This window comes from Chrysochloris asiatica, unplaced genomic scaffold (assembly GCF_000296735.1).
Source record: "Chrysochloris asiatica unplaced genomic scaffold, ChrAsi1.0 scaffold00038, whole genome shotgun sequence".
Classification (NCBI taxonomy): domain Eukaryota; kingdom Metazoa; phylum Chordata; class Mammalia; order Afrosoricida; family Chrysochloridae; genus Chrysochloris; species Chrysochloris asiatica.
This window is the reverse complement of record NW_006408556.1, coordinates 2,952,030-2,973,566: the sequence shown is the minus strand read 5'-3', so window position 1 is coordinate 2,973,566 and position 21,537 is coordinate 2,952,030. Positions and strand designations below refer to the sequence as shown.

The following is a 21,537-nucleotide window of genomic DNA, read 5'->3' as shown; positions in this document are numbered from 1 at the left end:
TTCCTCTCTGAGTATCATTGGCTCTTGTTCATATGGTATCTCTTGAAATGGTTGAACATTAACCATTTCCTTTTGGTACAATGACTCTGTGTATTAGGGATGGTCAAACTCTAATGAGCCTGCTAGACCCATGTTTTATTATTCTTTTTATTTGTGTGATTAAAAAATGCATACACTGTGCAGTGGATAAACATATTCAGAAGTGTAAGATCTAGAGGTGGTATTGAGATAGCTGAGATTGTAACATGTAGAAGGCATATTTTGTTAATGATACTTTATCCTGGTAATAACTACAGAAAATCAGAATGGGGATGTTTATTATTGGTGTTTATAAATCAATTCTTAAATGAACTTCCTTTTATAGCTATGGTGTAGAATCTGTGAATAGTACAGAGCATTAGCCAAGATAAAGAAAGAAATGAAGTATCATAAAACTAAGTATAAGACCAGTAAGTTAGAGTAAAGAAGTTTTCATTTCCAAGGGAGTAGGAGGGATGCTATTAGTCTCATTTACTGATAACAGCTTGCCAAAATACTGTCCTTTTTTATGAACACTTAATTTTCTGAGCTAAGAGAATGAATTATATATGATCTATAGCGTAGTATGATAAACATATCATGTAATTACAAAAGGGTTTTGGAAAACAGATGGGAGACAAGAAATAGGAATAAATGTACTTTAAATCAAGGCATATTCATTTGGGAAAAATGAAAAGTGAAAGAATGCTGCATTTAGGTAGAAAGCTAAGATAGGAGAACCATGGATGATCTCTCCCAGGCTGCCTGCTGTCCCATTGTTCTTTAAGGCCTGTATTATATAGGCATTGGTTTTTGTGATTGACAGCACTTCATTCTCAAGTCTTTCTGACCACCACCTCTGGTACTGTCCCAGATTTCTAAATTAAGTGGCATGCTGCATGTTCTGTATTCCAGTGTTAAAATTAGTAGATTTAACTTTTATGGTACTTATTTACATGCAGAACTTTTTTTTTTTTTTTTTTAATAATAAGTGTGTTTGGAATGGGAACCCATTCCAGGGATTCGTTTTATCCTCCTCTCCTAAGAGGTGAAAGGAGTTGCTGACTCCATAGCAAACAGCAGATGTCACTGCATCATCACTTACTTGGTTTCAGCTCATAGCTGGTTGAATACAACTACTTAACATAGCTTCCCAAACCCTAAATTTAAATTAGTATTTAAGGCTACATGACATTTTCAGACCCCTTATTTGTTGTTAAGTGCTGTTGCATCAGTCCCAACTCATAGTGATCCTGTACAGGGTTTCTGACACACTAGGACTACTTCAGGTATGAAATTCAAATTTAAAATGTGGAGTAAATGCAGCCCAAGTGTGTGTTTCTGTTTTTCCAGGTAGCTAACTCTTGAAACTTTTCCCATCAGCCTTTCAAAAATTATTTAGGATCCTGGGCAATTTTTTCATACTTGTTTTCAGTAGGGTTCATACACTTAAAAGCGTCATGGCCTTTCTGTACCTTGCTTTTTTTAAAAGCTTCCAGCAGGAAAATGAGATGCCACTATTCTCTTAAGTGAGGTGCCGAGCATCAAAGAAACGGTTTCTTTCTTTATTCTTCTGTTTGAAGTGTTAGCTTTAGTAATTGAGGAATTCAAGAACTGATTTATGACCAAAAGTCTTGTGGTACATCCTTTTTAAAAATCTCGTATGGTTTCAGTGGAGACAGGTTAGGGTAGTAGTGTTCCTTTATATGATTTTAAAAAGCAAAAGAAGTTGACAAAAGTCTTGAGACATACTGAATTTTTGGAACATTTTGATCCCATCAATGTTGACAGTAGCCAGAGTGGTATATGTCCCAGTTTGTTTGGGTTAGCCCTGTTTTAACACCTGTTCTGCTGGTATAACTATTAATAGCTTCCTCTTTCACTCTCGTTTGTCCTGCATTGGACAATATATGGTCACTCTAAATTACCGAAGGAGATTAAGGTGGAGGGAGCTGAAAAGTTGTAATTCTAGTAATTATAAGCTTTTTTTTTTTCTTTTTAACTAAAGAAGTATGCCTGCCCTGAGTTTTCTGAGTTAGACACATGCAAAATAATGCAAAGTCAGAAAAACTGGTAACTGTGGGACTAATAGCTTTTAAGTTTCTGTGTACTGATCAGTTGTTCTCTAGAGTAATGATTTCCAAATAATGGGTGTGGTTTAGAATCAGCTAGTAAGCTTTCATGACTCACTGAAGAGCTCTACTGAATCTGTATTAGAATTTGAACTTGACTTTACCAAAAAAAATACAGAAATGCATGTAATGCAAATGCACTGGGCTGCTTTGTCAGTAAGCATTTAAAATTTGCAGATAGAAGATTTCTTTCTAAGGTTTGGGTGATGTTTGCGATTCTCAGTGGTAGCAGCCTTGGGCCTAGAAGACATGCATGCCTAGCATTTACTTGAGTTACCTTTCTGTTTCAGATGTCATCTGGGTGATTCTCAGTGTGGAGGTGGGTGGACTTTTAGGAGTAACGCAGCAGCTGTCATCTTTTGAAACGGAGTTCAACACACAGCCACATCGCAAGGTAGAAGGAAACTTCAACCCGTTTGCCTCTCCCCAAAAGAACCGACAATCAGATGAAAACAACCTAAAAGACCCTGGGGGTTCCGAGTTCGACTCGATCAGCAAAAACACATGGGCTCCTGCTCCAGACCAAACTGAGCAAGATCAGAATAGACTCTCACAGAACTCTGTAAATCTATCCCCCAACAGTCACTCAAACAACTTATCAGTAGTGACTTACAGTAAGGTAGGTGCCCTCGGAGAAGAGGAGAAGGGGTAGGTGGTGGGCCTTGGGATTTGTAATACCCCTAGAATGCCACACCTCGGAGGAGGTTCTTTATGACTGCTTAGCTCTCCTGCCAACAGCAACAACACAAAAACCTACCCCTTCTCCCCTCCCCCCCTCCCCCAAATCTTCATGTCCTGTAGAAGTTGCTTAATTCACATTTATAATTTATTCTTGTCTCTCTGCTCTGGTTTGGGGTTGAAAGAACACAGTTCATTCTCACCTTAAAAAGAAAAGAAAGTCAAAATATCACCAGCCATACCTGTAGTGTAAAATGTGAATCTAAGCTTAGAGCAACAATGTACCCTTAGAATTTGTTCCTACTTTTGTTTTTCATTTGTTTTGGGTGGGATTTTCTTTGATGCTGTTGTTTGTTTTTAAGAAAAAAAGACAAGCTCAATTATTTTTCCAAAATATTGTTAATGAGCTTTTTACTTTATTTGCTCTATTTGCATGTCTTCTCCTTAATGCCATTTCAGTCTTTCATGGCCCGTTGGCCTCTTCACTCACAACCCAGAGTGACCCATGTGATAAAATTTTTACTTTGCACATCAATATATGAGAGAATTATTTAGTTAACCATGATTTTAAACACTGGTGGTTGTAGGGCACTGTTCTTAGGAGTTTACCTTCTTGATTTATTTCTCTTGATACTGGCTAGATTAAACAGTCTCTTTCACACTCTCAGGCGACAAGGGTTCCTGGTTGTTGCTGTTGCTGGTTGAATAAAGCCCTCATGCTGAGAGCCCTGTTGTAGGTGGTTTGTGTGGCAGGGTCCCACGAGTGTCTCTGTGCCTTCTCTGATTAATCATGCTGTGAAATTAGGGCTATAGTCTCTCACACACAGTTAAGTCAGCCCTTGCTTCATATGGGCATTCACCACCATATTTTTAAAATAAAGTTGTTTTTGATGTTTCTTTGAGGGGCAAATTGGTCTTCTGTTATAAGAACGGTATTGTTCTTACCAGTGGTTTATATATGGTATAAATCAAGAGGCAGATGAAGAAACATGGTGATGTGAATCCTCTTTTTCTACATGGTATAGAAGAGAGACTGCTTTCAGTGATAGTCTAATAAAGAATTGGTATATTGGTTGATATATATTGATATATATGTTGGTTGATATTTTTATATATATTATTATATATTGGTTGATGATCATTATAAAGAATTTTGTAAAGTCCTGTTCGTTTTATAGGACACAAAGTTAATTGGCAAGGCAGTAAATTGCCTGCTTTTTGAGGAAAGGCTTTTAACAGCTAAACAGCAGAATATTTTTCTGTAAACTCTTATTTCTCTTACATTTAAATCTTCAGATAATAACTGTTTTAGGAGAGAAGTGAGCCAAGCCTTCAGCTAAGTGTGCTGCCTGTTACAGCACAAGCTTGAGGTAGTTGAGTTTAATGTGAAGGTGAGAGTTGGCAAAACCAGTTGTTCCAGTGCTTTCTATAGTGGAAGTTCCTTCACCCAACTGGGAGCTACCTGACTCAGCCCTCACTGTCACCTTAGAAGAAGGATGGTATTCCTGGCCGGGCACCACAGTCATCTCCCTGTGTTGTGAACCCATTAGTTGTTTAACTCTCCTTTAGGGACTGATACATTTTAACTAACGGAGACTTGGAGTGGAGGCAGTATTCTTTGCCAGCTAAATTGAGTTCCAACCAAGTGCTGTTAATTTGGAAGGTCTGGGTTATGGTGAGGCTATAGAGAAACTTCTTGAACTTGGTGGACTCATGGTACGTCAACTGAGTTTTTTATGGACTCTAGTTAGTATCATTCAGAAGTAACATTTACAAGACTGTTGGCTGTAATGCATTGAGAACATAAAACTTAGACCCCAAAGAGAAAGGTGACTTCCTTTTTTCTTAACCTAAACAGAATCTAATTCAGAAAACACTTGTATAAGCATCCAGATTGTTCTCTGGAAGCATTTCTGACTAAAGTGAGGTCAGCTCCACCTCTAAAGGCTCGTTAGGAATGGTCTAGGGTGTAGATACTCATTAGTAAGTATTTAACACATCTCTGCCCTGTTCAGAGCATTATATAGTAGGAGACTCAAGAGTTAAGAGGAATAAAAGATGTGATCCCTACTCAGGAAGAAATTATATTAACAGTTGTTAAGAGCCTTTGAGTCATTCTGATTCACAGTGACCCTGTATAGGGCTTCTGAGGAGTGCGGTGGCTTTGAACTTCTGACCTTGCGGATAGCAGCCCAGTGCTTATCCTACAGCACCACACCAGTACTCCCGTTATAGTTAAGTATTGTCAAGTCGGTTCTGACTCATAGTGCCCTTGTATAGGCTTTCCGAGAAGTGGATGGTGAATTTAAACTGCTGACGGGTTAGCAGTCCATTGCCTATCCTACAATGCCATACCAGGACTCCACCTTGATGATTGTTGTTGTTGTTGTTAGGTGCCATCGAGTTGGTACCGACTCCCAGCAACCGTATTCACAGCAGAACAAAACACTGCCCGATCCTGTGCTAACCTCACTATTGTTGCCACGCTTGAGTCCATCGATGCTGCCACTTGGCCAATCCATCTTGTTGGGGTTCTTCCTCTTTTTCTCTGACCCTCCACCTTACCAAACATGATATCCTTTTCCAGCGACTGGCCCTTCCTGACAATATGTCCAAAGTATGAGAGATGAAGTTTGGCCATCTTGGCCTCTGAGGAGCACTCTGGTTGCACTTCTTCCAATACAGATCTGTTGGTTCTTCTGGCAGCCCATGGCCCTTTCAATATTCTCCTCCAAGACCGTAACTCAAAAGCATTAATTCTTTCATGGTCTTCCTTATTCACTGTCCAGGTTTCGCATGCATATGAGGTTATTGAAAATACCATGGCTTGGGTCCTGACACCTTTGTTCTTCAAAACTTTAAAAAGGTCTTGTGCAGCAGATTTGCCTAATGCAATACATCGTTTGATTTCTTGACTGCTGCTTCCATGAGTGTTGATGGTTGATCCAAGAAGAATGAAGTCCTTGACAACTTCAGTCTTTTCTCCATTGATAAGAATGTTTATTGGTCCAGGTCATCAATTCAATTCATGCTTTCGCTCAATGCTTAACTCAACCTCCAGTCCAACAGGAATATCTAGGGAAAGCCCAGGTTCACCTGTCAGGAAACACCTTTTAATAAGGTAGCACTTGGATTTGAATTCCAACTCTGCCTCTCACTAGCTGTGTAATACATACAACAACAATAATAACATCACCAAGGTATGAACGAGGCAGAGTGGAAACAGGTAAGTGGCTGTAATGGAAAGTGAGGGTTACCTGTGGCTCCTGCATTTTGAAGAATCTGTTTTCTGAATCTCTAAAGTGGTGGTAATTTTACCTAGGTAATAAAAATAGGGCTATTTTTGTAGTCCTTAGAGATACACAAACCCATGTGGTATTTATAGTAAGTACCACCCTTTTGTTATGAATGAATAGAAAGGAAGGAGAACCTGAGGAGCTGGAATAGGTACAGTGTTTTCAGTTCACCCCAGATGTGTCTTCATTGGATGGATAGGAGGGCTACTCAGTGTGCTAATGTCAGGGGTCGCTGAGTTGGCAATTGATTTGATTTACTCTAAAGACATTCCCTGCTTGCCATCAAGACTAAGAACATGATGCCCTTGGAAGCCCATGACCACGGTTTTAGTAGGCAGGTACTGTTTCTTCTTGCCTCCACAGTTACAGTTTAACTTGCTAATAAGGTTGGTAGGATGAAATGAAAAGATTGCATCATGCACCTGTTCTTTGAGGGTTGGTGGATGTGGCAGTATAATGGCACATTAGTGCCAGACACTGGACACCCCTGGAGTCCCTCCACAGCTGCTTCTGAATAATCCTAAACTCTCTGGGCTCAGTGCTCCAGGCTTGGTGGGGTCATGGGCAGAGATTGCAAGGGGACTCTGCGTAGGGAACTTCACTGCATCCCACATGTGTGAGAGCTGGCAGGGGTAGTCAGAAATAATATATGCTGACCTGCCCCAAAGATTCATAAGTCTGGCAACTTTTGTTTTGTTAGAGAAGTTGCCTAGCCTCATTGTGAGCTCTATTGTGGCTGACCTGCCCCAGGTGAATAGTCAGATCAAGTATTGGTAAAGTTAGGAGCTGGTTTAATTAACCTTTTTTATGTGTTTAGATTAAGAGCCTTTGAAGACAAACACAGTCCCAATAGGGTAGGTGCTCATTCTGTTGAATCTAAGGCTTATTTGGCAATGAATTCTAGCGCTCCACCTCATCTCTGGAGGCCAGGGTAGTATCTATTTGGACAGTGAGAGTAGTGACAGTTTACAGAGAATTTAATAGGAGTAGGGAAATCCTATTAGAATCAGAAAGGTCTTATTCTTATTTGCCAGTTTTGGGATATATGTGTGTTCTAAGGAATAGATCATTTTTAAAGAAGGGCTTCTTTAATAATAAAACCACAAACCATCTGTTCTAGAAACAACTATGGATGGCAAAAATATCAAGGAGCTGTTCTTCATTACAGCTAAATGCTTTACTTCTTTCTCCAAAAGAATAGTAATTTGCACAGGGAGCTGCAGAAGGATCTCAGATTCATTTATTTTGAATTATTTTTGCTACTTGGACTATGGCTCTTCTGTTTTTGTTTTTAATGTTTGAGGCTAATAATATGTCGCATATTATTATTAAATGCTGTCAAGTCATTACCGACTCACAGCAACCTTTTGCACAACAAAACAAAACATTGCCCTCAGTCCTGCGCCAACCTCAACAATCGTTGCTACGGTGCTGCCGCTGTGCCAGTCCCTCTCACTGGGATGGATTTTTGTCTTTTTCACTGACCCTCCACTTTACCAAGTATGATGTCCTTCTCCAGGGACTGGTACCTCCTGATAACCTGTCCAAAGTATAAAAAATGAAATCTGGCGATCCTGACTGTATGTCTTTCAACACAGGTTTGTTTGTTCTTTTGGCAGTCCATGGTACTTTGAATAATTCTTCTCCAAATGCTTCAGTTCTTCTACGGCCTTCCTTAAGCAGTCATAGCAACCCTAAAACAGAATAGAATTTCTCTATAGGGTTTCTGAGGCTGTTACTCTCTATGGGAGCAGACAGCCTCATCTTTCTCCAGCAGATTGGAACCTCTGACAATGCACTTAGTAGTCTACTTTCACTGGCCTCTGTCCAAAAGTAGTGTGCTTTTGCCAGCTGCCCCCTGGCAGAGAACACAAACCGAATCAACTATCAAGTGACTTCCTTCCAGCTGCTTTTTGAGCCATCCATAAACCTTTCATGGCAAGGGTCTGTATCTGAGAAGGAAGGCAGACAGAACTTTTGTGGCAGTGGGAAGGTTACATTGTTATCATATGTTCTCTACCAGGGAAAACTTGCTCCCACTTGAGAACCACCGTTACAGAGAAGTGTGGCCCAAGAACCAATCTTAATACTACCTAACACCAAAACCACTTCTAAATTTCCAAAGCGCCCTTACTACTACTTTTATTATTGTTAATTTGTAACCCACTTTTGACATCTATAATTTTAATCCTCATTCTACAGAACAACAGAGAAGTTCAATGGTTTTCTCACAGTCACACAGCAAATTGAGGATGAATCATGGGCTAGAACCTAGGCACCCAATTGGAGTTCACTGTTCTTCTAGGCCACTTTGAAGGAGCTCTGGTAGCATAGTGGGTTACAAGTTGGATTGCTAACCACATGATCAACAGTTCAAATTTACCAGCCATTCTGCAGGAGAAAGATGAAGCTTTTTACTCCCATAAAGATTTGCATCCTGTACAGGGTTGCTATGAGTCAGAACTGACTCATAACCACCACCATACCACTTTGTGATGAGGCTCACTAGAAGATACAGTTTTTTTTAAAGGTAGTTTATATACTTAGAGTCAGGTTGTAGAGACCTACTCATTCATCTTCAGGAGCTGCAAAAGAATTTGTAGTCAAAGAGGAAACAGCAAAACAATCTAGGAACCTGCCCCAGTTCCCAGGTTGGCGCAGTCTGTGCCAGGAGGGGTTTGCCAAGAGTCTTTGGGTTTGATGTTTTTGTTTTTTTTAAAAAAAGAAACCCCAACAGAGATGGTAAAGTTTTGCCTAGGTCTTTGAACTGGTTCATTCTTTGTACATTTTAATAAGATACCCAGGTGATTCTTATGCATTAAATCTTACTAATGTATAGATTCTGATTCAGTATATCTGGGATAGAAAGACAAATTCTTAGCTTTGAGGTCAGACCAACGTAAATAAGTTCAAAACCCAGGTTTCACCAGTCTTACTAGTGTTTGCTCTGGCATGCATTTAAAAAAAAAAACAAATTAAGCCAAAATTTGGGCCTTAGAAAATGTCCTGTGTTGTTTATAGAATTGATACCTGACTAAGAATAAAAAGTATCTCCAGGAACTGTCCCTTTTGTGCCTCAATAGCTTCAAAACTGTCCTACTGCATCTTACTTGCTTTGGGGCCCTGTGCATTGTTTTTGGCTGTTCTGATGCTGGGCAGTCTCATAGCTGAAATGAATGGAGCAGGTGCATCCATGCTTGTCAGCATATTTTGTTTTAGATGTAAAGACATAATCATCTTTCCTATACTCTGGATGAAATCTGTCCACCATGGTGACCCTGCTGGTGTTTGAAATAGCAGTGGTATAGCTTCCGGGATAGCATCTTGCCAAGGAAACAAACATAAGGGTTATTTTGAAGTGTGGAAAGATCTAGAGTTAGAAATCCAAAAAGGAAGAGCACACTTAGTATTTCTCAAGCTGAAAGAACTGGTGGGGGGAGGGGAGACGCCCTCAAGCCTTCATTTGAAGTATTGAAGGATTTTATGGTCAAAATTTTGAATGATACCAGAAGCATCAAAAAAAGATGGAAGGAAACCTACTACACAGCCACTGCTACCAAAGCAGCCTGGTACTGGTACATGAAAGACACAGAACAATGGAACAGAATTGAGAAAACATTAAATGGGGCAGAGATAATTGATTCAACAAATAGTGCTGGCAAAACTAAAAATCCATTAGTAGAAAATTAAAATAAGACCCATATCTCACACCATATACAAAAGTGAACTAACTCAATGTGGTTTAGAGATCTAAAATGTAAAGCATAGAACTATTAAAGATCATTAATGAAAAAATAGGGACAAACTTAGATGCTCTGATTCATGGAATAAATACTATCAAACATAACTGAAAACACACAAACAGCAGAAGACAAGATAGATGACTGGGACCTCCTAAAAATTAGACACTTTACATACATAAAAAGATTGCACCAAAAAAGTAAAAAGAGAACCCACAGACGGGGAAAACATTTTGGCAATGGCAAAAGGGACTACTGTCTAAAATTTAGAGAACACTTCAACACCTCAGTAAGAAGACAATCCATTTTAAAAATAGGCAGAGGACATGAACAGACATTTAGCCAAAGAAGACATTCAGGGGGCCAACAAATGTGAAGAAATGGTCACAATCACTAACCATTTGTTATTGTTGTTGTTAAGTGCTGTCGAGTCGGTTCCGACCCATAGCGACCCTGAACAGGGTTTCCGAGGCTGTAAATCCTTACGGGAGCAGAAAGCCTCATCTTTCTCCCACGGAGCAGCTGGCAGTTTCGGACTGCTGACCTTGCAGTTCACAGCCAGATTTGTAACCACTACGCTACCAGAGCTCCTTATTGTTAGGTGCCATCAAGTCAGTACCCTACACACAACAGAACGAAACGCTGCCTGATCCTGGGCCAACCTCACAATTTGTTGGCATGCTTGAGCCCGTTGATGCTGCCACTTGTGCTTATCCATCTCGCTGGATTCTTTCTTCCTCTTTCTTGGACCTTCCACTTTACCAAATGTGATATCCTTCTCCAACGATTGGTCCCTCCTGACAATAAAGATGCAAATCAAAACAACAATGATTTTAATCTCTGCATTAATAGCAAAATCCGAAAAGACAGAAAACAACAAATGCTAGAGAAGATGTTGGTTGTTGTTAAGTGCCGTCAAGTCAGTTCCGACCTATAATGACTCTGTATAGGGTTTCCAAGGAGCAGCTGGTGAGCTTTAACCTCTGACCTTGCAGTTCAAACGGCTTTGCAGTCTGGTGCATTAACCCACAGCACCACACCAGAACTCCTTGGAGAAGATGTAGAGACTGTAAAATGTGTGACCATTGTGGAGACTGGTTATGGCACTTTCTCAGAAGATTGGAAATAGAAATATCGTATGACCCAGCAATCTCTGTTTGGTATATATCCTCACTAAATAAGAGCCTTAATACAAATAGATATATGCACACCCATGTTCATTGCAACATTATTCGCAATGGCAAAAAGATGGAGACAACCTAGATGCCCATCAACAAGAGCAATGGTTGAACAAACTTGGTACATGCACATAATGGGATATTATGCAACATTGAAGAATAATAATGAAACTGCAAAACATGGAGGAACCTGGAGAACATTGTTGTTAAAGTGCTGTTGACTCATAGTGACACTATATAGGGTTTCTGAGCAGCTGGTGGGTTTGAACTGCTGACTTTTTGGTTCATAACCCGGTGAACATTATGCTGAGTGAAATTAGTGGTTCGTAAAGGGACAGATACTGTATGACACCACTACTACTGTAAAAGTTCAAGAAAAGGTTTTCAATTCTATAATAAACTTTCTATGATGATTACCAAGAGTGGGAGGGAAGAGAGAATTACACACTGTGAAGAGTGTAGACACATGCTAACTTGGATGTCATGTCGGAGAAGGCCATTAAAAAGGAAAAGAGAAGAAAGGGGGTGGGGGGAAGATGATGGAAGGAATACACAAAGTCACTGTACCAAAAATAATTGGTCAGCGTTCAACCATTTCAGAAGATAGGATATCAAGAACTGATGGTAATGAAGGAAGAAGTCCAAGTTGTACTGAAGGTATTGGCAATCAAACAAGACTTCAGGAATTGACAGACTACAAATTGAAATGTTTCAGCAAACGTAGTCAGTGCTGTAGGCGCTCACTTGTCTATGCCAAGAAATTTACAAGACAGTTACCTGGTGAGCCATTTGGAATGGATCCATATTTGTGTCCATTTCAAAGAGAGGCAACCCAATGGAATGTAGAAATATCTAATAATATCATTAACATCACATGCAAGTAAAATTTTGCTAAAAATAATGGTAGAAGTACATCAACAAAGCACTGTCAGATAAAGGCAGATTCAGAAGAGGATGTGGAATGAAGGATATCTTTGCTGATATCAGATGGATCTTGGCTGAAAGCAGAGAATACCAGGAAGATGTTTACCTGTGGTTTATTGACTGCAGTGGCATTTGAATGGGTGAATCGTAACAAACTGGATAACATTGCTAAGAATGTGAATTCCAGAACACTTAATTAATGCTCACATAGGACTTTTACATAGACTAAGAAGCAGTCACTCAAACAGACCAAGGAGATAATGCCTGGTTTAAAATCAGGGAAAGTGTATGTCAGAATTTTATCCTTTCACCCTACTTAATCAGTCTGTATGCTGAGCAAATAATCTGAGAAACTGGACTGTATGAAGAACTCGACACAAGAATTAAGGAATGACTCATTAATAACCTGCAGTATGCGGATGATACAACCTTGCTTGCTAAATGTGAAAAGGACTTGAGGCACTTAATGATGAAGACTGAAGACTACAGCCTGCAGTATGAATTGCACTTCAGTGTAAAGAAAATAAAAATCCTCACAACTGGGCCAATAAACAGCATCAAGATAAATGAAGCAAAAATTGAAGTTGTCAAGGTTTTCCTTTTATTTTAATCCACAATCAACACCCATGGCAGCAGCAGTCAGAAAATCAAACAATGTATTGGACAAATTCTGCTAAAGGTCTCTGTAGAGTGTTAAAAAGCAAAGATGTCACTTTGAAGACTGAGTTAAACCTGACCCAGCCATGGTGTTTTCATTTGTCTCATATGCATGTGAAAGCTGGACAATGAATAAAGAATTGATGCATTTGAATTGTGATGTTGGTGAAGAATATTGAAATTACCATGGACTACCAGAAGAACAGGAGTCCTGGTGTGCCACTGAGGGCTAATGCACTAGACTGCAAGGGTAGTTTGAACTGTAAGGTCAGCGGTTCAAGCTCACCAGCTGCTCCTTGGTAACCTCATACAGGGTCACTACTATGAGTCAGAATCAACTTGATAGCACTTAACAACCAGAAAGACAAGCAAATCTGTTTTGGAAGAAATACTGTTAGAATGCTATAGGATAGCAAGAATTCATCTCATATGTTTTGGGCATGGTATCAGGGTGGACAAGACCCTGGAGAAGGGTTTTGCTTAGTTACAGGGTCAGAGTAAAAGTGGAAAACACTAAATGAGAAGGACTGACATAGTGGCTGCAATAGTGGGCTCAAACATAACAATTCTGAGGATAGCACCAGGACCAGGTAATGTTTCATGTTGTTCATGGGCCAATATGAGTTGGAACCAACTCGACAGTGCCTATCATAACTCAACAACATGGACTGCCAGAAAAGCATTTCTGTCTTGGAAGAAGTACAGCTAGAATGCTCCTTAGAAGGGAAGATGACAAGGTTTCATCTAATAACTTGGGCATATCACAGAAGGTACCAGTTTCTGGAGAAGGACATCATGCTTGGTAAAGTAGAGGGTCAGCAAAGAAGAGGAAGAAGCCCCTCAACAAATTCGTAACGAGTTTGGAGAAATACCTTGGTGGATGATGGTTTCAAACTGAATTGAAGGGGAAAGGAACCAAGCACATGCAGGAAGGCACAGAAGCAACCACAGGCAGGGTGTGTTCATGGGACACTGGCCAGCCAAATCTGACTGTGGTGAGTGAGGTGTGCTTAAAGAGGGTGGGGTGGATTTCAGAGGAAGACTTGAAAGCCAAGCAGATTTCTAATCTAATGTGAAAAGGAATCAGTGCCAACACGTTTTTGAGCAGAAGAGTGACAAGATGAAACCAAATGTAACTAAAATGAACCAAAAAGACACTTATTTATTCTTAATCAGACAGCTAGTTGGGTAGTGACACTTGTGAATTACTATAAGAGAGATGGAAGAGAGGAGAGGTGATTGGCTTATAAGGGAAGAATAATCGTTACAGAGCTGCTGCTGCTGTTAAAGTGCCATTAAGTCGGTTCTAACTCAAAACGACCTTGTGTAGGGTTTCCAAGGAGTAGCTGGTGGCTTTGAACCTCTGACCTTGCAGTTACAGTCTGGTGCTTATTCTGCAGTGCCTCACTCACCAGGACCACAGAGATCCTTGAATGGAAATTTTGAGGGGAAGTGAGCTAACAGTCTACAACCCCTGGCCTGCAGCAGACTCCTTCCTTGAGCTAAAGGCTACATGGTTAGGAACTTGGATACATTTTTATCCATTTCTCCATTGTTGTTATGTGCCGCGGAGTCGGTTCCAACTCATAGAGACCCTGTACAGGGTTTCCGAGGCTGTAAATCTTTACAGGAGCAGAAAGCAATAGTTTCGAACTGCTGACCTTGAGCTTCGCAGCCCGATTCGTAACCACTACGCTACCAGAGCTCCATTATGGGGACTAAAATTCCAAATAGTAAATAGCTTTGGATGGATGGAGGGATGAATAATAGAATGAAGAGAGGGAGGAAGGGACAGATGGATCAGTGGATGAGGAGGTCTTTAGTACGACTGTAGAAGTTAGTTAAAAGCAATTGGAAAACTGTTAGAGATAGAAATATGAGAAATGGTTTGTCAGGGTTTTCAAAAACCAGTTCAACACACTTATAACTGGGGCAAACTTTTAAGCACAATTTTGGTATAACCAGAAAGCCTGTAAACTCTGCTGCTCTGTGATCAGCTCTTATGCATAAAAATAGGTTTATTTTCTTTTCTTTAACTGGTTCTCATACTTGTTCTCATACTTCAGTTACATCTTTGAATTTTTGAGGACTGTCACATGGAAGAGTCTTTAATCTTAAGACTTAAGAGTCTTTACCAATCTTAAGACATCTGCTGTAGGTTTCCTTATGCTGAAGTGGTCCTGCTGTGCCAGGCGCAAGCAAGCCTTCCCTTCAAGAAAAGGACCATGGTTTGAGTATTGCTAAGAGAGTCTTCATTGCCCTGTGCAGTGGCATTAATGCCAGTACAGACTTTATTTCTAGTTAATGAGAGACTAACTGGTTTCGTCAGTCTCTGGTCCTTGCTGTCCAGGCCAGACCTAGGAGCAGGGCCTCCCAGCACCACATTTGCAGTACAGGATCAACAGAACTTAGTACTAAAGCCTGTATTCTTCTATGTTTGCATTCCGTGTACATAAATGACACAAAAGGAGCACTAGGCGGGCGAAGAGCTGACTGGGACTGGCCCAGGAAAAAAGGAGGAGGGCCCTCGGGTGTTATCTGATGATGCTATCAGTATACACTAGGAGAGCATGTTATTTCTCAGCCATGCATCAAAAGCTCCTGTCTTTTTATTAACCTCTGTGAACCTTTCTATTTATTTAAATCAAATCACAAATAAAAATGAAATAAAGACAGGTATGTGAAAGTTTCCGTGTTGTGGTGGTTTATCTAAACAACAAGCTTTTATATAGCAAAAGAGTAAAATTCAGAAACCCCTCAGTAAGACTTTCTAGTTTCATTAGGAATTTTAGCCCTTTGTTCCCTCTGGAAGATCAAAAGCCAGAGAGCCGACGCACAGTGCACTGCACATTCATTCATTCATTCACACATTGTACTGATAGGTGAGTCTCCTGTGCACAAGGCACAGATCATACAGAGTACCAGAGTTCATTCTCATGCAAGGACCACCAGCTCTCCAGATTGCATAGTGCTTCCTAGAGTTGAGAATTAATTAATTGACTTTTTTTTTTAAAAAAAGGACTGGTTGAAGCAGGAATAGCTCATATGTTTTAGTACTTTGACATATATAGTTATTGGTTTTTCTCAGTGGCACTGATTTAGAATCCTTTGTTTTTGGAAAGGTTATTATGACTTGTGTATCATTTTTAGAAGAACTCTAAGATACATTACAGGTTCACACTCAGGTAAGATTGTTGTTGTTAAGTGTTGTCGAGTTGATTCTGACCCATAGCAACCCTATATATAGGGTTTTTGAGGAGTGGCTGGTGAGCTTGAACCGCCGAACTTGCAGGTCAAACTGATTTTGCAATCCAGCGCATTAACCCACAACACCACACCAGGACTCCCAGATAAGATTAGTGATCACCAAATTACTTGCTGACTTTACATGTCTGCTAGTTCACAGGGGTAACTATATATTTGTGGGGAAACAAACAGTTGCTTTTGTAGGCTTACGTTGAATACAGAATCATAATTACTATATCTTCCAGAAGAGTGTGATGGCTAGGACTAAACTTAAATCTTTTATGTTTACAAACATCCTCTTTTTAAAAGTATTTTTAAAAAATTAGCCAGATGGTGACTCGCAGTACTACTGCAGTCATTCAGCTGGCTTGAGGTGGAGTTCTGGTCCCCTTCTCCAGCAAGCACAAATTTGTCTTAACTGCTGAATACGGAGCTTCTGTCCTTTTAAGAGGGCTCACAACAGCAGTTAGTGAAACAGGGTAGAAGACTGAGGTAATACAGATCCCACCTTAGCCCCTGTGGACCTGAAGGCTCTTTTTCTTCATCAAGAAACACCTTCTTGTCCGTTAGTAAATGTGGGGCTGCTCTAAGAACTGCAGCATTTGAAAACTTGTGCTTGTAAAAGTTGGGTAGGTCCTGGGGAGCTGGCCTTAAACTTGGAGTCTAGAATCAGATAAAGAGGTTCTTTTCAGAGCTTCATTATCCAGCTTTTTACCAACAGGGATATAAATCCAGCTTTGCTGCTTGTCCTTACATGGTAGAAACTGATTCCTCCTTAAGGAGGTTGGTGGCCTTCTCTATCAGCCTCTCTGGATTTTGTAATCATGCTGGTGGCCCCAAATTTTATTTGAGTCAAAAGTTTCAATTGAGGGCTGTGTGGTGCCTGCCATCTAATCCATCTATCCTTTGGTCTGTTCCCCATATAGTGGTGGCATGACTGTTGTAGGAGAGAGATTGTTCATGTGCGGCTAGGTAAAATGTTTGTCATTTGCTTTTCACTTCGATAAAAAATTGAAGAGAATATGTATTGTGTGTACTGCCAAACCCTAATTTAGTCTGGGGCTGGGGACATTGGCTACCAGAACTTGTTACACCAGGTCTTGGAACCTGAAATGTGGATGGGCCTCCCATTTGGAATATACCGTCATCTACCTGGTGGTGAAGGCACTTCCCGCTTGGCTTCCTGCCGCAGGACGCCCTGGACAAGCTGTTCTTGGAATCTCCGCCAGGCTTTTCCTATACAACTGGGTGTTGTGTGACCTGTGTTCTGTGATCACCTGTGACACCTATAATCCTGCATATGGGAGTCCAGATCATAAAGTAGTTTCGAAATAGAATTGGCTCTCTTACCCTTCCTTGAAGTATTGGTGGTTTTCATTGAGGGAGAGAGGAGGAGAGGAGGGGCAGGAAAATGGAGCTTGTGTCACAAAGCCGCTTTTCTGCCCTAATTAAACAATCACAACTCCAATATGCCATTTTCTGGGTGGAAAGAAATTAGGTAGCATATTTCCTCCCCAAAGCAAGGAACCTCAGTCAATAAATAGAGGATCGGCGACCGCTCCCCATTCTAAACTAGTTATGCACCACACTGAATGGTCTGAGGGTTGCGGCATGAAAGTTTACAACTGAAAATGCACAAATCTTTATTTACCTCTTTACTAGTTACATGGAACTTTTTACTTTATAAAATGGAAATACACAAAAGCTCCTTGGCAAAGTTTTGAACTCCCTTCTCCAAACATTCCAAGTACAAGACCCAGGACATGCTTTATAAAGGCCCGTGTGAAGTATGTAGAGCTTTGGACTGAAAAGCAGTTGCATTTAGGATAAAAGGGGTAAAGATTTCATAAAAAACAAGTACTATTTGTTTTTTGGATTTTATTTTTCTCTGCATTTTTTCCTGCACCAGGGACCTTTGAGTATTGTATTAGTTCTAAATCTTAAGGGAATCTAAGCCTTTATTGCTTTACTTGGGTCGTTCTGGATGATTGCATATTGTTGAGAAGGATTGTGCTCTAATTTCCACCTCTGGGTGTATGTGACCCTCCTGCCAGGCCCTGAGAGCCCTTTCTGTCCCGGCACTCACTTGGTTGAGGGGAGTGGGTGGGTGCCATGGCTGCAGAGAGCTTGCCTGCTGGAGGCCTGGTTGGCGCAAGGGCTGTGCTGGCACATGGCATTTTGGTAAACACCAACTGCCTGCACTCACCAATGCTTTTCCCTGGATCAGGTTGCCTCATCCCTCTGAGCTTAGGAGTTTCTACTTGTCTCAGGGGTCTATGTGAGGACTAGAGAGAGCATGTTAAGTCCTTAGGTCCCATCTGGCAGCACACAGTTGATGTTCTATCACTGTTGGCCTACCCTCCCCCCAAGTTAATCACCAAGCAACTAGAGACATACTTCTGACCATTTGAAGCTTTATATGAGGGGGAAAAAGCCATTACCTTTCCATTGTGAGGGTAAAAATGGTGGAAACAAACTTTACTGTCAGTATTCCCATTCTTGGCAGATTTAACCGCTGGTCTTACCAAAAGGCATTTTTCTTGGAATACTGTTTTTCAGCCTCCTGAGCCAGACCTTTTTTGTCATCTCTTGTTGTTTAATGCTGTCAAGTCAATTCTTTGCAAATAGTGACCCTGTATAAGGTTTCCAAGGAGCAGCTGAACTGCCAGTGGATTTGAACTGCCTACCTTAGGGTTCATAGTCCAGTGCTGATCCTACAGCACCACACTTGGAATCAGATCCTAGAACCTAAAATCTAGAACAATTATTTCCAGGTTCTTCATTATAGATGAGGAAAGAGACCTGACCCAACGTACAAAGCTGGAGTAGAACCCAGATCTTCTCCTAGTTCCGTGTACCCTGTGTCTCACTGCAGGGACCCTGGAGTGCTGTGTGTCTCTGACTATCTCCTCCAGAGAGCCATACCTCTTTGAGGATGGCATGACTTAGAACTTGTGTTCTCAGGCTTTAGCAGCAGTTTAAAAACTTTTTTTCCATATTTGATTTTGGAATGGCCAGTATTCTTGTGACGTAGTGGGGTTCCGGCACTCCCAGTGATAGCCTCAGAAATGTCTTGTCATCTTTCAGTTACTAGTTGAGCAGATAGATCAGGCACCTACTAAGGGCAAGGTACCATTATAGGTGCCAAAGAGATGGAAGTCACACTGAAAAGTTCATCTCTGGGGACCCTAAAACCAAGCTTTTAAAATTTCAAAGAAATGTATGATTTTAAAGTAGTCAAATTATGATTGTCCATGCTTCTTTCAAGCCACTGGAATATATCAAATGTTCATGTGTCTCCCCACCCCGGTGTTGTGCTTAGGTTCAATATTCTTAATGTTGTCATGGTCATGGCCGAGACTCTCCGGGCCCTGGAGAGGCTGATCCCCATTCATCTTCCCTACCAGTCTTGGCATTTGCTGGGTCCTTCCAAGTATACATGGGGTTGGGGTGAGGTGTGAGGGCAGCACAGGCTCCTGTCATCCTTCAGTAGTTCATGCAGCTGTATGTAGCGTTGACACGTTAGTGTCTCAATATAGGGAGAGAGTGTGACCAACAAAAGAGCATTTAAGAATTTTGAATCAGCCTTTGCCATCATGGGGCAAGGAAGAGATGTAGTTCCCTAGAAGAGGCAGTATGGGGAAAAGAGCAGTCAGCCTTGGATTTGAATCTCAGCTCTGCTTCTTACTAACCCTATGACCTTGAGAAGTTTCTTAGCCTCTGCATATTCTTTACTCATTAGTAAAATATAAGAGGCCTCAAAAAATTTTGTGGGAAAATCCCATTCTTTTCATTCCATTTTTCTACCCATTCTTTGAAGTCCCTTCGTAGACATAATGATACTGCCTGGCTTTCAGAGTTTGAGATGTATTGTGAAGCCAGTGTGTGAAGCTTTTAGCACCATGCCTGGCATTGAACTGCTCAGACAGCCGCCGTTGCTACTGCAGTTGTTTCTGTGGTTGATAGAAGTTGCTCGCCCACCGTAGCCTACACATCTGAAGCTAAGGCACAGCGAGTAATTGTACTAGGATGTTTAACAGCAGTATTGAGACAGTGTTGTCAAGAAGGAAGGCTTTGTGACCTGGGTGGAAGAAATTGGCACTGATCTAGAAGTCACAAGGGAGTGGGGGCAGGGGATCACTCCCAAGAGTCCCATCTCTTTGGATGTGATTTAGTAAGGACATTTAGCAATTTGAAATGGACTGATGTTTGGCCTCACTGAGGTTTTGTATAACAAGAACAACCTTCAGACCTGGTCTGTGCATGGGGCTTCCTTTGGCTCTCTAGGAACTGCCGTTTCTTTGATTTTGGTGTGGTTAAGTTGCACTTGTGTCTACCATCACTGACTGTCTTCACTCTCTTCCAGGGGCTCCACGGGCCTTACCCCTTCGGCCAGTCTTAAATGGGTGTCTCAGCAAGAAGAAAAATTAAAAGACAGAAGGCTTGACTTTGGGGGGGAGGGCAAGGGGTTCCTCTGGATTGCAGACCACACCGCATGGACCCCTGGCTCTGACCTCTCACCCGGAAGAAGAGGAAGAAGCAGAACAGACTAGTTTTGAGTAAACTCAGTATGCATGTGTGAATGCTGAATCACAGGATTGGTGTTTGAGGCTACCAAGAAGAAATCCATGCAGCCACTTTGGGTTTTGTTTATTAGGTGTCAGTTTAATAAATCATTAGGTCACTCGGGAAGGGAAAGAAAGTTAAAACGGGGGAAAAAAAGCCATCTTTTTAAACAAAAATTATTTTGCCTACAGAGAGGTTGCCATTTTGAGCACATGTTAATTCCCCCTCCCTCTTTCCCCATTTGTTTTTCTTTTAAATATGGGCTATTGTACTCTTCATAGAATAGCTGCTTGCTCTGGAAGCGATTCAGGCTTCAAAGCTAGAGTGGCATGTTTTGGGACTCTGCGGGTCAGTGCTACCAGGGTCCATCTGCCGAACCACATGACTTGGGATGTCCCTGACCCCATTTGTGTGTAATGGCATCAGTCAGTGGGTTATCACCCTTTTCCTCCTCCTTTTCCTTTTAATCTTCTGTTGATTTACACCTTTGACATTTGTATTCATCAAGCCTGTGGCTTGTCATCACCATCAGGAGGACCTCTCTGAAGACCAGACTTCCCTGTGTGATCAGCAGAGGAAGTCTTGAGGACAGATCTCGGGTGATACAGGAGAGTGTGAGGCCGAGAGGTGTCCTGTGTGCTCTTGGAATGATTCAAATTGCTTTTCTTCCATGTTTCTCTTGGCAGAGAGAAATGTCATCATGCTTATTGCGCTTGTGGATTCTTCCTGCTGTGGCATAGTGCCTCTGGGTGTGGGGAGGTGGTGTCCATTGCCCATGCGTGCATGGTGCAGTGACCAGCAACTGTGCAGTGAGCACATGGGAAGGTAGCACATGCTTCTCTGTGGTCACACAACCCCCTTCCCTGCATTTCCCTCCTCTTGTCCCTTGTGGCATCTGCCCAGCCCATTAGTGAGGCTGAGCTGTTCTGTATGAAAATGCAGCCCCAGACAGGGAAGAGCCACAGGCAAGATTGCTTGACCTTGGAGACCACATACACACGGACACGTAAGGGTCCCCGCCCTGCACAGGATGGTAATTACTGGGATGGTGAGCAAGGCGCAACCCAGCCACAGCAGAGGCGGACCAGCTGGCCGCTCATTT

General features: G+C 41.4%; 1 protein-coding gene across 2 annotated transcripts in view; it reads left to right on the top strand.

Moving 5' to 3' along the window:
• LOC102814402 (chromosome unknown open reading frame, human C6orf106) overlaps positions 1–21,105 on the top strand; it is a 162,816-nt gene extending 141,711 nt beyond the window's left edge. The window contains exons 3-4 of one of the 2 annotated variants that reach the window (XM_006860383.1): positions 2,441–2,769; positions 20,236–21,105. In XM_006860383.1, coding sequence (XP_006860445.1) covers positions 2,441–2,769; positions 20,236–20,271 — 365 coding nt within the window. In that variant the 3' untranslated portion in view covers positions 20,272–21,105. The remainder of the gene's footprint in view (positions 1–2,440; positions 2,770–20,235) is intronic. The other variant, XM_006860382.1, reaches the window with a different exon arrangement.
• The last annotated feature ends 432 nt before the right edge of the window (positions 21,106–21,537 follow it).